General features: G+C 41.1%; 1 protein-coding gene across 2 annotated transcripts in view; it reads left to right on the plus strand.

Annotated features, from left to right (window-relative positions):
* Window positions 1-17,722, plus strand: part of CWC27 (CWC27 spliceosome associated cyclophilin) — a 237,114-nt gene that overhangs the window by 47,577 nt on the left and 171,815 nt on the right. For both annotated transcript variants that reach the window (XM_048850911.2, XM_048850912.2), the window contains exon 10: window positions 135-307. In XM_048850911.2, coding sequence (XP_048706868.1) covers window positions 135-307 — 173 coding nt within the window. The remainder of the gene's footprint in view (window positions 1-134; window positions 308-17,722) is intronic.

The raw sequence follows: 17,722 nt of genomic DNA on the forward strand, positions 1-17,722 counted from the left end.
AATATTAGCATATATGGGCATATAAATTATAAATGTAATCATATCCGCTCTCTTGCGGAGAAGTTGTTCCCAACTTAAAAAATCCTCTAGTAAAATAGAGCTAAAATTAAAGCTGTCTGTTTAAATCAACTTAGGAAGAAGAGGAGGAGGATGACAGTAGCGATAAAGAAGAAGGTGAAATGGATAGTGACGAGAAATATCAAGTGAAAGAACGCATAGCTAAGAAGTTGAGAAAAGATAAAAATGAAAATGTTAAGCTACCGTTTAAAGAAGAACCAGAAACTGAGAAGAAAACAACTAGCCGCAGGTAAGCAACATGCAAATTTTTCCTGATTTGAAATTTACAATAAGATGTTTAACTGCTCATCTTTAGCATTGCTTTTTACTATGCTGAAAGTTACATATATTTGAATTGCTGTAGTTTAAAAATTTGATTCTCCCTCCCCCTAAGAATTAATTGATTAACTTCAGTGATAAGCACATTTCTTAATTTTTCATCCAACAGTTGAATTAAATGTTTGATTTACTGCAGGAATTGTGTTAGGGTAATTATATAATTTGTATTAATTTCGTGTGGGCTTTTGTTGTTCCCACATACAAAAATAAGATGGCTGTGTTTAAATCATGGGATTTGTAACTTTGCTGATGTCTTTCTGATGTAATAGTTTACTATTTGATTCACCATAGAGAGTGAATTCAGCTCAGCCTCTCTCAAACTGTGGGTCAGAACCCCAAAGGGGTCGTGACCATGTTTTAATGTGGTCTCCATGGCTGGCATTAGAGTTGCTGGAACCCAGTGTTGAAGCCAGATCCCCGCCATCCAGGGCCGAAGACAGAAGGCTTCAGCCTTGGGCGGCAGGGCTCAGGTTACAGGCCCTCCACCTGGGGCTGAAGCCCTTGGGCTTCGGCTTTGGCTCCTCACCTCGGGCGGCGGGGCTTAAGTGGGCTCAGGCTTCAGTTCCCCCTGCTGTGGTCGTCTAGTAATTTTTGTTGTGAGAAGGGGTCACAGTGCAATGAAGTTTGAGAACCGCTGAGAATGTGATGTGGTCAGAGATAATAGCATGTTGTAAAAAGTAGCAAGATAATGTAGGTGTATAATTAATCCACTTCATTTGTGACAAAATTTTACAGGTTTTCTAGCTAAAAACTATTAAATATGAACTCTGGAAGTTTATCTTGTAACTGAAATGTTAAGCTGTAGTGGTCCCTATTGAGAAATATATGGGCTAAATATTAAAGGCCTGTTAGTCATCTGTTGAATCCTGTTCCTATCAAGTAGAAAGAAATATCTGAAGAGTATTCATATCTCCAGTAAACCAGATCATTAAGGCTCCAAATCTGTCACGGAGGATGCAGAAGTCAGATTCCATGACCTCTGAGAGTTCTGCAGCAGCCAGTGCGACTGACCCCAGCTGTACCAGCTGCTGCTGGAGTCGCCCTGGGGCTAGCCGCACTAGCCACTGCTCAAACGCCAGGCAGCTGGCCCTGGGGACCACCCGAGTAGCAGCTGTCCCTGAGACTGCCCAAGCAGTGGCCATGGAGACCACTGGAGCAGCAGCAGTCCTGAGGGCTGCCCTAGAGGTGGCTGGAGCAGCGGCCCTGGGGGTGACCAGAAACAGTTAGCCCCTGCTGCCAGAGCAGAGGCTAGCTGTTGGACCCTGGGACCCCATAGAGCAGAGGCATCCAGAACTCCTGAGAGCAGTGGCCCCTGGGAGCTCCCCAGAGCAGCAGTGCCCTAAAATCAGCTAAGATTTAGTCAGGGGTATTTATAATAGAAGTCATGGACAAGCCAGAGTCCCTGAATTTTTGTTTATTGTACATGACTTTTACTAAAAACACCTGTGACTAAATCTTAGCCTTAGGGCTTGTCTTCACTACCGGGGAGATCAACCTGCTGCAATCGATGCAGCATGTGTTGATTTAGCAGGTCTAGAGAAGACCTGCTAAATCGATGGCAGAGCACTCTCTAGTTGACTCCAGTACTCCAGCTCCCCGAGAAGAGTAAGATAAGTCGACCGGAGGAGAGCATCTCCTGTCAACGCAGCGCAGTGAAGACACTGGGGTAAGTTGACCTAAGCTATGCCGACTCCAGCTACGTTATTCAGATAGCTGGAGTAGCGTAACTTAGGTCAACTTACCCCAGTAGTTAAGAAAAGCCCTCAGTTGTTATTTATCAGAACAAGTTATACATGTGCATGTGTGTGTGTTTTTAAGCATCTGTGCCCGAGATGTACAGGGAGATATTATGCGTGGATAATATCAAACTTATTAGGAATTGTTTCAAAATACGTCAATAAATGTGTACTCTAAAGGTTCTTGACCAAATAATTTTCTCTCCACAAGTACTAATCAGCTATCATGGGACTATCTTATTTGTGTATTAAGTTGACTACAAATTAAAATTGTCCAAAAAGTGTCTTTTAATTTTAAATTCCTTCAAATTTCACTGTTTTATGTGCTCTTAATGTAGGTTTTGAAATTAAAGTAAAAACTTACCCAGCCCTGCTACCAGAAAATTGTTGATGAGTGCAGACAATAGTTGGTTTTCCTCCTTCAGTTCAGCTTCCACTCTTAACAATGGTTCTTGTGGAGCTTTGAACAAGGTGTTCTCCTTTAACTCTCATTCTCATCCTGTCTCAATTGCTCCAAAGATTGTGAAGCCACTTTAAAAGTATTTTTTGTAGAACTAGCTACATCAGTGGGTGAAGTGAGCTTCCAATATAGCTATTTAAGTAACTTATATTTGAAAGTGATGTTGGCTGTCCACAGAGTAAGGTAACACCTTAGGAAGAAGGGAACTACCAGAGCAAGAAAGCAGCCGTTCAAAAGTCATTCCTTCCCGCAATAGACACACATGTCACTTCTAATGGAATTTCTTGGGCCACTAGGACTTTTTTTTCCCTCATAGAAGCTGGAAGTTGTATAGCTGACAGTGGCAGCCTGGGAGAGGGTAGGGAAAACAGGAAATACAAAGATTCATTATACATTTGGACATTAAAATGAATTTAAAACATTCTAAATTGACAAAACAGTTCAAAATGTTTTCTCCTATTTTTTCTTAAATATTTATGAAGTGTTTTTCATAGTAGGTTATGTTCCATGAAATAGCAAAAACAATTTTTTTAAAACACATGGCAGAATTACAATTATTCATTGGGTTTTTTTGTTCAGTGACCGTCAATGTGTAATTGATTTACTTAAATAAAAAATTTGCATTCTTTTTGAACTAGAACAACCCAATTTAGCATTTTTTTTTAATATCCACATCAGAGAAAGTCAGCCTCCCATTAGTTGGGGAAAAAACCCACAAAACCTATGAAGATATCATGGTTTAACTCTCAAAAGTTCATTTAAGCTATAGATTTTATATATTCATTTTATGTTAATTTGCTGCACATTTTCTGTAAAATTGTCCTGCATCAAAAGACTACCCAGTGAGACTGGTGTAAATTTTCTTACTTCACTAATAGCGGGCCCTTCTCTCTTTCTTTTTAAATGCATGGCTTATAGGACATATAAACAAGGTCTGAAGATTTACACTCAGAACTTACTGAAGGTTGCTTTTAAAGCAGAAGTGCTGAATTCTCTTTCTTTCAGGAAAATTTGTCAAATTGACACACCTAGCTGATTCATTATTAAGCTCTCCAGCCTTATTATCTGTTCCACATTAAATAGCCATCCCAGAACTGGGAACATCAGAGGGAGCGTCTCTTCATTTTTCGGAAACAGCATCTCTTCAGGTATAGGGATGGCAAACGAAGGTCTTTGGAATAGATATAAGGACACTTGGGAAGAATCTTTGTGTCCTTTGTTTGGCCCTGGAGAGGTACTTTACATACTGCGCGTGATTCTATCAGTTTTAAGCATTAGTGGCCATGGGTATGTGTGTACAGTTGTCGTTACTGTCTTGTTTACTGTACCAGTAGCATTAAATTCTGGAATCTGTTATTTTCCAGCTGATAGGAATCTGACATTCTCTGACATGGAAATTAAATGCATGCCACTGTTTGATCCAAATTCACTTGTATTAACCTTAGGTCCCAGTGTGATGATATGGTGAGCCCATTATCATGGTTGATGATTCTGTCTTGAAGAATGACTTCATGTGAATGTATAGGAAATAAGTGATATGACAGTCTCATGAGATTTCTCTACCTAGTCTAGTCCAAGCTTCAGTTGTTTAGAGTAGGCAGTGCTGCCGGAGTTGTCTGTCAGCAAACAGGGCGTGGAATCAGCAGTGCATGACTTCAGTGGGAGGTTCTAGTAGCATTTTAGTGGGCCAAGGAACATCTAGTCTCTATCACAGTTATTCATCTCATCAGAAATTTAAATATGCAAACAGAGTCTTTGAGCTTTTAAATTAATTTATTCAGAATAATGGCTTCTAAGTAGGGTAACCTTTTCAGCAGATCTAGTCAGTTGGGTCTGTCTTCTTGTTTCTTTTAATACAAAATCCATTTGACAAGTCAGAAAGTGGAATAGAGAAAACAATGTGGAAACAATAGACACTTTCTGAAATTCATGGCACCAACATCCAAGGCACCACTCCCTGTAAATACAATTATACTCAGAATGGTGAAGCAAATTTTGGTTGCTTCAGTATGTGTCAGACCTTTGGTATATGAATCTTCTGACTTAGAAGACCATCAAATTCAACATTAGTGTTGAAGCATGAGGGGATTCTGTCAAGTTGTCTATATATTTGGTGTATGAAAGGGAAATGCCAAAGTCTCAGTCTTTCAAACTGTCATATCTAAGCTCCTAAGTTCAGAACAGCTGGTTACATCAAAAGCATACTTCCAGATAATAGAAAATGTCAGACTTGTGCATCAGGAATCAAATTCAATTTTAGAATTCCATCAAGTTGGCCTTAAAAATGTCAGGCCTCTGCTTGTTAAAGGCTTGAGAGGATCAGTTGGAGGTTTTATAGAGAGATCCCCATCTGGTCTAATGGTTCTTTAGACTAGTGAATGATTAAAATAATTTCTTTATGCAAGTTTGTTTTCATCCTGTAGGTGGAGCTCGGGTACTACACATTTATAAATAGAGTAGTTTCATTTATTTTTCATGCTTTTTATTTACATGGCATACAGCATACAGCCACAGTACAAAAATAAGCAAAGTAATACAGAGATGCATTGGTTACCTATAGGAACAGATGATGTGGCCGTGGGTAAAAATAGTTTTAAAGTCCCAAAATTGTAGGAATAGTCCACTCACGTATATGAAATTTCTAGAAGAAAATCTGAAGATCTTCATATGACTGAAGATATATTAAATAGAATTTTTTCTCTATTCCAGCTCTGGTCATTAAAGATCTCATGGTGTTTTTTAAATGGGTAGAAGTGTGTAAGTTTCGTATCCTGAGCCAAATGCTTTAATTCACATTCTAAAATTTTGTAATTGCTAAATAGGCGTTGCATGTTTGTTTCACCTGAAAGATGGCTGCATTTCTGTGGCAGCTGAAATGATTTCTCTGTATCGTTTCCAAATTTCTTGATAAAATTGCATAGCATTTTGCGGTTCTATAGGCTGAAAGGTACTGCCACAATGTATATCATCAATTTTACTGTCAACTAAGAGCTTAACATCCTTAGTAAGGCAATATTATGCTGCACAGCATCTATGAAATAGCTGTCGAGAGTGACTGGGCAGTAAAGGAATGGGAAAAAATGTTTGAGATTACTGAATAATGACATCTGAAAATCAAATGGAAGGTCTCATGTTTTTGGAATTAACCACATAGATCTGAAAACTAGTGGTGGGATGGATGTTTCCTATTTCTGTTCTTAGTCATCTCCTGTAATCATTTTAGCTGCATGTTAAAAAAATTAAATGTCTATTTTCTTTTGTTTGGCTTATAACAGGGCCAGTATCTTTATGTCTACAAGATGGTATTTTAATAGTAGACCTTTGTAGCCATCTCATTGTTTCTTGTACTCTCCCATCTCTGTCTGTACCCATCCATTCTCTTGTCTTATACTTCGATTGTAAGCTCTTTCAGGCAGGAACCATCTTTTTGTTGTGTTTGTACAGCTCCTAGTACAATGGGGATCCTGGTCTATGACTAGGGCTCCTGCGTGCTAGGGTAATATTAATAGCACACAAGCCCTGCTCTAGGCTAGGACTATTTTAGAATCTACAAGATAAGCTAGCTAAAAGCTTTGGTAGAATAAAGTAATATTTTTTTAAAAAGTGTATACATTTAAGACACCATAATACTTTCTAAGAATTTGGATAAATCTTAAAAACACACTGGGCATGCCAGAAAGATCTCTTAGATTCATAGATACTAAGGTCAGAAGGGACCATTATGATCATCTAGTCTGACCACCTGCACAATGCAGGCCACAGAATTTCACCCACCCACTCCTGCGAAAAACCTCTCACCTATGTCTGAGCTATTGAAGTCCTCAAATCGTGGTTTAAAGGCTTCAAGGAGCAGAGAATCCTCCAGCAAGTGTCTTGGGCCCCATGCTACAGAGGAAGGTGAAAAACCTCCAGGGCCTCTTCCAATCTGCCCTGGAGGAAAATTCCTTCCCGACCCCAAATATGGTGATCAGCTAAACCCTGAGCATATGGGCAAGATTCACCAGCCAGATACTACAGAAAATTCTTTCCTGGGTAACTCAGATCCCACCCCATCTAATATCCCATCACAGGCCATTGGGCCTATTTACCATGAATATTTAATTACCAAAACCATGTTACCCCATCGTATTATCTCCTCCATAAACTTAATCTTAAAGCCAGATAGATCTTTTGCCCCCACTGCTTCCCTTTGAAGGCTATTCCAAAACTTCACTCCTCTGATGGTTAGAAACCTTCGTCTAATTTCAAGTCTAAACTTCCCAATGACCAGTTTATATCCATTTGTTCTTGTGTCCACATTGGTACTGAGCTTAAATAATTCCTTTCCCTCTCTGGTATTTATCCCTCGGATATATTTAGAGAGAGCAATCATATCTCCCCTCAACCTTCTTTTAGTTAGGCTAAACAAGCCAAGCTCCCTGAGTCTCCTTTCATAAGACAGGTTTTCCATTCCTCGGATCATCCTAGTAGCCCTTCTCTGTACCTGTACTTCTCTTGAAGCCCCCTTGTGGGACGATCCTTTAATACTGCAATGTAAGGTAGCCGAAGTGAATTTCATGGAGGATCTTTTTGAACTGAATTATTTTAAATCCTTTAATTAAAGGCCCAGTTTACTCTTCCTAAGGTTTCATCAATATCTATAAATACAACATTAGGTCATTTTTATTCCTAAAAACACACTTACTCAGAAGTGATTCCCTGTTATAATTCCCTGTTATAATTGAGACCTTATCACTTAGAATATACAATTAACATGACCTACATTAAAAACTATTTTTTAATCAAAATGTTGTGGGGTACCAAGTCAAATGCCTTAAAGAAATTTAAGTATATTACATATGATTGTCTCCTAAATAATATTGAATAGGAAAGTGACTGAGAAATTATTCTGAGCCAGAGGCTCTAATTACTGATTCAAAATGTAAAAGAAGTGATGCAACAGTGATTCATTTTTTTGGAAGTAACTTCAATTATACAAACTCAGTTCTAATGAATACACTTGTTCAGACGTGTAAATGTGCATTTTCCTTAAACATATTGGAGAAAAATGTTAGGTGTAATACAGAAAACCTTAACTTCATACATTGAAATTGTGAATTCTTTAAAAAATGCTGGTAAAATATACAGCTAATAGTGAAAGAACACAAAGAAAAATGTCTTGGTTGTGTATCTCATTAAAATGATTGTACATCTTCTCATAAACTGAATGTTCTGCATAATCATTCATCCTGTGCAATTTTGTATATCACACAGCAATAGAAATGGGAAAAGTTCCCAACAGTATGTGAATGAATTTCACAAATTCTGTTATACAAACATAGGGAGTACAGTGAAATTAATGATTCCTAGATGTAGCTGGAATCTCCCTAACCTCTAATGTAGTCCTTGCAAACAGGTTTAAATAAAGACACATTTATTTAATCCTTTCCTCCTAAAAATGCAAAAACTTGTTATGGGTATACCCTCAAAGATTCAGAGGTTCTTGGTCCTACATATTTAAGATTTTTATCAATGACGTGGATAAAAACATAAATTGAGGGAGTGGTAAGTAATGAAGAGTACAGGTCAACTATACAGAGGAACTTGGATCCATTGGTAAATGGGAGTGCAAGCAAACAAAAAGGGTTTTAATAGGGCTAAATGTAAACATATATATTTAGGAACAAAATGTAGGCCATACTTACAGGAAGGAGAACTCTACCCAGGGAAGCAATGATTCTGAAAGTGATTTGGGGATTCAGATGGATAATAAGCTGAACATGAGTTCCCCATGTGATCCTGTGGGGCAGAATATCCTGAGGGTGCAACCCTCTGCTCAAAGCAGGACTGAGAGTGTTCGGACTCACCCAGCGGTACCTTCTGCTGGTTGTCCTTGGGAATTAGCTTGATTTCCAACCCAGAGCGCCCTCTGCAGGCCGGTGATCCGCCTTACCACTGGCCCTGGTCCCTCCCAGGACCCAGTGCCCGTGCCTTGTGTGCTGCCCCCTGGCAGTACCCCCACTCCCTGGGTCTCCCCCACCCCAGGGAACCCTCACCCAGTATCCCCACATCACCTCAGTCTTGGCTACTGCCAGTCACCATCTAGCCTTGCACCCTGGGGCGGACTGCAGTGTATAAGCTAATGATCACAGGCAACAAGGGGTGTGGACGGACTGCCTTTACCCACCCTCAGGCTTCCCCTCTGCAACCCTAATACCTATATGGGCCTGGGACCAGGCCCTGCAGCCTGGGGAGTTGCTGGCCTAGGGCTTCCCAGGTTCTGAGGCCTTTCCCCAGCCCTGCCTCACTCTAGGTCCCCCAGGTGAGTTCCCCTGCAGCCAGGCCTCAACCTCCACTTCCCTGTCCCTGTCTAACCAGAGAGACTCTGCCTGAGCTTCTGGCTCCCAGCCTTTTTAAGGGCCAGCTGGGCCCTGATTGGAGCCTGGCCCAGCTGCGGCTACTTTCCCAATTAGCCCAGCTTCTAGCCCCCAGCCCTCTCCAAGTGCTGGCTTTTCAGCCCTTCAGGGCAAGAGCGGGTGACCACCTTGCTACAAGCACCAATCCCCAACTAAATCATCCCAGCCAGGACTTTGTCAAGCCTGAGCTTAAAAACCTTCAAGGAAGGAGATTCTACCATCTCCCTAGGTTACCCATTCCAGTGCTTCACCACCCTCCTAGTGAAAAAGTTTTTCTTAATATCCAACCTAAACCTCCCTCACTGCAATGTGAGACCATTAGTCATCGTTCTGTCATCTGGTACCATTGAGAACAATCTAGATCCATCCTCTTTGGAACCCTCTTTCAGGTAGTTGAATGCAGCTATCAAATCCCCCCTCATTCTTCTCTTCTGCAGACTAAATAATCCCAGTTCCCTCAGCCTCTCCTCCTAAGTCATGTGCTCCAGCCTCCTAATCATTTTTGTTGCCCTTCGCTGGACTCGTTCCAATTTTTCCACATCCTTCTTGTAGTGTGGGGCCCAAAACTGGACACAGTTCTCCCGATGAGGCCTCACCAATGCCGAATAGAGAGTGTCATGGACTCCCAGGTCGTGCCCACTCCTGGCCCAGAACGGTCCGTGGGGGAAACCCCCCTTCAGTGAGACAACCCTTCTTGGGGGTCTACTCTCTCTCGGGGGTTAAGCCCCTCCACCTCCTGGAGCCGCACCTTTCTGAGCCTTAGTATACCTGTTTCTCGCCGTGGGCCCCCTCAGGGAGTCCACTCGTTCTGGACCCCCAGGGGCTCCACTCCCAAAGGGAATAATGCAACCCTGTTATCTAGACTGGAGTGACACTCAGCCAGCGTAAAACAGGTTTATTGAGTACAGGGTTTATTGAGCGTTTGAACACAGCATAGGAAACTCTCAGGACCGTCAAGCCTGGCCTCCCTCAGCACAGCACATCCAAGTCTCCCCTGTGTCCAGGTGGGCTCTGCCTGCTCTCTCTCTCCAGCCCAGAGCCCCCCTGCTTCCCAGCTGGGCATATGATATTACTGGTCCCAAGCCCCGCCTCTGTCCATTGTCTTCTCTCCAGGTAAACCGGATTACCTGGGCCTCCTCTCCCTTCTTCTGTCCTCTGGCCCCCTCTGGCTGGAACTGGCTGGTTAGGTCACCAGGGACCTCTCTTCACAGCCCATTGTCCTCCCACTGGCCAGAACTGGCTGTGACTCCTGAGCTGGGCCTCCGGATCCCCAGGTTCCCAGTCGTTGGGGTCTCCATTCTCCAGGCCATTGGCTGGGGTCCCAAATTCCCTCGCCGGTCCTCTGTAACAACAAACTCTCTCTCCCATCACCTCATTAGACCAGTAACATCCAGGGAAACTGAGTCCCACCCCCTCTGCATGCAAACCATTGGAAAAAAACAAGAAAATCCCCCGCTTAGTCACACAGGGGAATGACCACGTCCCTCGATCTGCTGGCAATGCTCCTACTTATACAGCCCAAAATACCATTAGCCTTCTTGGCAACAAGGGCACACTGTTGACTCATATCCAGCTTCTTGTCAACTGTAACCCCTAGGTCCTTTTCTGCAGAACTGCTGCCTAGCCGCTCGGTCCCTAGTCTGTAGCGGTGCATGGGATTCTTCCGTCCTAAGTGCAGGACTCTGCACTTGTGCTTGTTGAACCTCATCCGATTTCTTTTGGTCCAATCCTCTAATTTGTCTAGGTCCCTCTGTATCCTATCTCTACCTTCCAGCGCATCTACCACTCTTCCCAGTTTAATGTCATCTGCGAACTTTCTGAGGGTGCAATCTATGCCATCCTCCAAATCATTAATGAAGATATTGAACAAAACCAGCCCCAGAACCGACCCTTGGGGCAGTCCGCTTGATATCGGCACCAACTAGGCATGGAGCCATTGATCACTAGCCGTTGAGCCCGATGATCTAGCCAGCTTTCTGTCTACCTTATAGTCCATTCATCCAGCCCATACTTCTTTAACTTGCTGGCAAGAATACTGTGGGAGACTGTATCAAAAGCTTTGCTAAAGTCAATAAGAATTGACATCCACTGCTTTCCACTCATCCACAGAGCCAGTTATCTCGTCATAGAAGGCAATTAGATTAGTCAGGCATGACTTGCCCTTGGTGAATCCATGCTGACTGTTCCTGATCACTTTCCTCTCCTCAAAGTGCTTCAAAATTGATTCTTTGAGGACCTGCTCCATGATTTTTCCAGGGACTGAGGTGAGGCTGACTGGCCTGTAGTTCCCTGGATCCTCCTCCTTCCCTTTTTTAAAGATGGGCACTACATTAGCCTTTTTCCAGTCATCCAGGACCTCCCCCGATCGCCATGAGTTTTGAAAGATAATGGCCAATGGCTCTGGAATCACATCTGCCAACTCCTTTAGCACCCTCAGATGCAGCGCATCTGATCCCATGGACTTTTGCTCCTCCAGCTTTTCTAAATAGTGCTGAACCACTTCTTTCTCCACAGAGGGCTGGTCACCTCCTCCCCATACTGTGCTGCCCAGTGCAGCAGTCTGGGAGCTGACCCTGTTCGTGAAGACAGAGGCAAAAAAAGCATTGAATACATTCGCTTTTTCCACATCCTCTGTCACTAGGTTGCCTCCCTCGTTCAGTAAGGGGCCCACACTTTCCTTGACTTTCTTCTTGTTGCTAACATACCTGAAGAAACCCTTCTTGTTACTCCTAACATCCCTTGCTAGCTGCAACTCCAAGTGTGATTTGGCCTGTGGGGTGACTTATGCCACATTCTCAGGCAGGAAACAACACAAAATGCAAGTCGGAGATCTACTTGTATTCAGAGGAGGAATTCCACTTCTGCAGACTGGAGTGTGACACCATGGCTGATCTTTTGACATCCCTTTGCTACAGCAGCTCACAGACTCTTGGACAAGAGTGCCACTGGCCCTTTACCATGCATGGATGATCAGTGCCACCAGGGAGCTGAAAACTATGTCCATATAGAGTGGAAGCATCGGGGGAAAAGAGTCTAATACACTAAGTAAATTTAGGAGTCTATTGCTGCACATGTCTCCTTATCCACTTGATTGTAGATTCTGGACCAGGCTTCACAGACTACTCTCTGGCTCATCCACAGTTTTCCCAGCTGGGCACCAGCTTGGACTGGTTTCCTCGCTATACTGTGACTGTGGGGCAGCATTGCAGACAATAACTTATGCAATGGAAGAATGTCCAACCTGTCATCTAGAAGGCATTTTACAATGCCTAGGCTAGCCTCCCTTGATATATAGGCTATTCTACTGTTACGGAACCGGAGCATAAAGCTCTGATGTCTATGTACAAGAGAAGAGCAAGTAAGACACTCCTATTCCAGAATAAGAGCAAATGCCATTTGCAGACTGTGAGAGGAAGCATTTCTTTATCCAGGAGTTGAATGCGTGAAGAGTATGGCACACTAGCTACAGTCTAGTTCATCCCTATTTACCCAGTTCATTACCATCTAATATAGCAAAAATAAGAATTAAGCTCCTTGGGAGAAGTTGCTACTGCTAATGTAGTGTAGCTGTAGAAGAATGCTACGTTGGAAGGGTTATTGTTGGACACTAAAGCAGCAAATCCTTATCAGTAATTTTTTTTTAAAAAAAAGCTCTTTTAATCAAATTGCACATGTGCTTTAATAAGTGACAGTAGTTAAAGAATTAATGTAACATTGAAATACATTTCTCTCTGTTCAATTTGATAAAATCTTCAGAGTCTAAACAGAGAAATGATAGAATTCTATATTTATCTCAGTAAGGATTGCCCTACATCAGTTTGTTTGCTCCTGCTGAGGTTGCAGATATTTAAGCTAACTCCTATCTGTTGGGTGCTTTGTCATATCTTATTAGTATTCTTTTTATATCCTATTTTACTGTTACGTTAAATCAGTAGTTATACTTTCAAAACAGTTATTAATAGAGTGAAAAAATCTCTCTCTTTATTGAATGATGCTTTGTGGGAAGAAAGTTTGATGTTAACTGAGGAACTGAGAACATTTTCCAGTCTGAAGAACAGTAAATCAGGCAAACCATATGTAGCTTCTATTCTGATGTAGCTTCTATTCTGTTTAGATTCTTATACAGTTTCAGCATCAAGGCACATTCTGGACATGTTTAGTCTTAGAACAAATAAAAACTATTAAATATGTTGGCTTTATTGTTAATTAAATATATAAACATTTGACTTAAAATTAAACAGATTTAAATTGATTGATTTTTATGTTTGTGAGCACACTGAAATTAATTAGCTACAGCTGTGTATAATGCTGGGCGATCCATGCAATTTTATCATTGGCCCTTTGTCCTCACCTCCAACTTTTGTCAAGTCCTTTCATGGGCAGAGATTACAAGAATGTCAGGTTTTGTGAAATTTACATCATCTGTATGATACTATTAAAACTACCAAATTCATGTCACACATAACCAGTAACAGATGGGAATATATGACTCCAGGAACATTGTATTACTATAAAAGATTAATGCATGAACTCAGTGTGACACTTGCCCAGCACTGCCTGTCACATTCTATCTTGTATTTTAGAATATTTCAGTTCTTTTCTGTTCCACTCTTCATTACTGTGGTGCCTGGAATTTTTCATTGCAACATTTTCTTATTTCTGCATACCTATATTAATATGTGACAACGTGGTACTTGCATTTCAGTGCTGTCAGTGAAAGTTTTGATTAAAACCAATTTAAAATGTTCGTGTTTGACACAAAATAAGAAGTGATATTCATCCCCTGTATGTGCTTCAAGAAATGCACATTTGATTTATGGTGTGAATAACTGTTAAAGATGTATTTTATTGTGCTCCATTTATATGAATGAGTATTCTCTTAAATCCGAGATCCATGCATGCTCATACAACAGTAAGTGCACAATTTATTGACATTGTTCCTTTTTCCCCGCCTTGGGAAGAATGATTAAGTGCCAGTGACAACTTTTATGTGCTACCATTTTAACCAAACAAGTGTACAAAGGTATTTTAAACAGATTAGAAGTATGAGATTTTGTAATTACTGGTATATACACGGTTATAACTGTTTAGTCACTTTCTGTAATAGAGAAAAGGCCAAGTGAGTTCAAAGATAAAAGTAATATAGTTTTCATCTTTCTAACTTCTCTGTTCCTGAAGGATATATTCACAGTCCATTGAATCCATGGGAATCTGTCTTTTGACTTGAATGGGCATAGTAAACCAGGAGATAGTGGCGTTTCTATAGCAAAGAAGAAAAAAGATTAGGATTCCAGAAAATAATTTTTCAGTTGCTGGAAGTAACTGTATAATTTTTGGTTTATTATAGCAGTTACGACATCATAAATTTGTGTTCTTGGTCTCTGAGTGTACTCTTCTCTGCATTGAAAACAGGACAGTAACCACAGGGCTTTATCATGCATTTTGTAGAGAGGAGCACACATTTTTATCACCAAAAAATCACGCTTGGATTCTCCACAAAATTTCTGCCCTATTTCATTTGCTGCTCCATAATTGCTTTTCTTGTTAAGGTTTTATTTTTTCACATATTTTGCTTTATTGATAGGAGCGTGCTGCACTGTGCAGCATGTAAACAAATGAGAAGGCAAAGCTATTTTTGAACATTGTATCTTCCTTGTGTAGCTCCACTAAAGTAATTATTTTGTAGAGAACATTTTGGAAATTTCCCTATATATTTAGTCAGTTTGAATTTGTAACAGAAGAGCTCTATGTCACGTATACTATACTGTAAGTTTTTTATATTATGGAGCGTAAGCTATATATTCTCTCTCAGGGTGTGTCTACAAACCTCCCAGCTCGTGTCTAAAGACTTGGGGTAGCATTGCTTGTGCTAGAAATCTAAGAATAGCGATGTAGATGGTGCTTTGAAGTTGTGACTTGGACTGGAGCTCATTGATTTAAAATGTCGCAGGAAAAAATTCAGAGCGTGAGCTCTAGCCCAAGCCACAACTTCAAAGCGCTTCCTACACAGCTATTAGCATGCTAGTGCAAGCACCGCTAGCCCAAGTTTGTCAACCCGTGCTGGGACGCTTGCTGGCATGGGCAGACTAGGCATACATTAAGAGGCTACCTCTGCCTCAACCTTAGACTGGGACACTGCAGTTGATAGACCACAGGGTGAAACTCATGTGAGCTGCGGACAGAATATTCTTGGTGGAAGGTTCTCTATGCTGAGATCAAGATGAGATCAAGTCTTATCACATTTAAGGTGCTTTGTGAGTAGGGTGACCAGATAGCAAGTGTGAAAAATCAGGATCGAGGGGGGGGCAGGCCAATGGTGTTGTCAAGGTTCCTCCCCCACTCTGAACTCTAGGGTACAGATGTGGGGACCTGCATGAAAAACCTCCTAAGCTTATCCTTACCAGCTTAGGTCAAAACTTCCCCAAGGTACAAAATATTCCCCCCGTTGTCCTTGGACTGGCCGCTACCACCACCAAACTAATACTGGTTACTGGGGAAGAGCTGTTTGGACGCGTCCTTCCCCCCAAAATACTTCCCAAAACCTTGCACCCCACTTCCTGGACAAGGTTTGGTAAAAAGCCTCACCAATTTGCATAGGTGACCACAGACCCAAATCCTTGGATCTGAGAACAATGAAAAAGCATTCAGTTTTTTAAAAGAAGACTTTTAATAAAAAATAGAAGTAAATAGAAATAAAGAAATCCCCCCTGTAAAATCAGGATGGTAGATATCTTACAGGGTAATTAGATTCAAAAACATAGAGAACCCCTCTAGGCAAAACCTTAAGTTACAAAAAAGATACACAGACAGAAATAGTTATTCTATTCAGCACAATTCTTTTCTCAGCCATTTAAAGAAATCATAATCTAACACATACCTAGCTAGATTACTTACTAAAAGTTCTAAGATTCCATTCCTGGTCTATCCCCGGCAAAGACCCAGCATACAGACAGACACAGACCCTTTGTTTCTCTCCCTCCTCCCAGCTTTTGAAAGTATCTTGTCTCCTCATTGGTCATTTTGGTCAGGTGCCAGCGAGGTTACCTTTAGCTTCTTAACCCTTTACAGGTGAGAGGAGCTTTCCCCTGGCCAGGAGGGATTTCAAAGGGGTTTACCCTTCCCTTTATATTTATGACAGGTGTCTATATAAGACAAAGCCCCACATATCAGAACTGTCCCTATAAAATCAGGACATCTGGTCACCCTATTTGTAAGGCTACCTCTTTATGGGAAAAGACTGCATGATAACAAATTGACAGAATGGCCTAGCAATGCTCTTCTGGATAACAGAATGTAAAGATTTAAGAACAAGGAGTTCTTTTACTGTTTCACATTGTACATCAACAGTATATAACAGTTATGGATGGTAAGTAAAGAACTGCATATCCAATTGAAATTTAAAGGACAATCTAAGCAGCAGTCTTTTGCACAAAAGATTAATATATTACAAAGATTCGTCCTACCTTTCTGCCCCAATGAAGATTACCATTCTATTTCTGATAGGCCTCAGCCTTCCATGGTTTTTAGAACTAGCTAAGACTAAGTATACTTAAACCTCCTCTTTCAAGCATTTAGCCACTTATCCTTCAATTGTTAGTGTATTAGGATTCCTGTCATTTCTTTACCCCAGGATACAATGTAGATCCACCTCCCTCTTGGTTTGTAAAAGCCATTGGTGAGAGAGTGGGCCCTTTGGAGATTGTCAGTATCTCATAATTTTATGGTAGAGTGCCAGGTGTTCTGAAGGAGTTAGTAGTGAAGGTTCCACTCATGAAATTAACACAAGATGCTGACAATTATATCAACTTCAAACTGGTATTAATTATCCCATTTTGGGGAAAGATTATTGAGAAGGAGGCAAAGCAGGTATGGTAATATTTATAGTCTTCATATTTCCTTTACCCTCATCAATCTGGGTTTAGACCTCAAATTTATGAGATACAGAAAATGACCAATGCCGTTTGTTTTATCTTCTAACTTTGGACAAAGACTGTGTCCACGATGATCCTATTAGATCTGTTTGTTGCCTTAGGTACAGGTGATTTGAGGTATGTTGACACACCTGCAGCCCTTAGCAGAAGCAGATGAAATTACTCCTTTTCATACAGAGGACCCAAAAGATTATTATGGTTTGTCCACCCCATGGATTCTCATTCAGGGTACAATATATTCTACCCTGTTTATGATACTAAGTATGTGTCTTTGGCCATGAGGAGAGTTAATAAGGAGATATGAACTGTGATATCTGTAGTATGCAGATGGTACTCAGCTGTATGTTTCCTTTATGTTTGATTTTTGCCTGCAGTGGGAATGGATGACTCAACATCTATAGAAACTTGGATGCAAAGTAACTGATGGAGGCTCAGTCCAGTTAAGAGAGATAATATTTGCAAGTTCAGGGAAGCATCTGAAAAAAATGGCTAGATTATCATCAGGCTCATTAACGGATCGTGTGATGCCATTTACTGTAAACTGGTTTTGCAGTCTAGGAGTCTTATGAGACACAAGGTTGCTATGGGATGTCCACGTAGCACCCATGCAAGAGTACATTTTTCCATCTGTACTTAGAGTGCTACCTCTTGTTTCAAATGACAACCTTGCTACACCAAAATTTGTCCCCTAATTTTGTCACAAAATGCTGTACTCGGGGCTACGCTTTGAGAGCATTTAAAGATTGAAGCAAAACCAGAATGTGGTAACCTGCTTATTTTATGGATAGGTGTGTATTTGTAGCA

This window comes from Caretta caretta, chromosome 5 (assembly GCF_965140235.1).
Source record: "Caretta caretta isolate rCarCar2 chromosome 5, rCarCar1.hap1, whole genome shotgun sequence".
In the NCBI taxonomy this organism is placed as follows: domain Eukaryota; kingdom Metazoa; phylum Chordata; order Testudines; family Cheloniidae; genus Caretta; species Caretta caretta.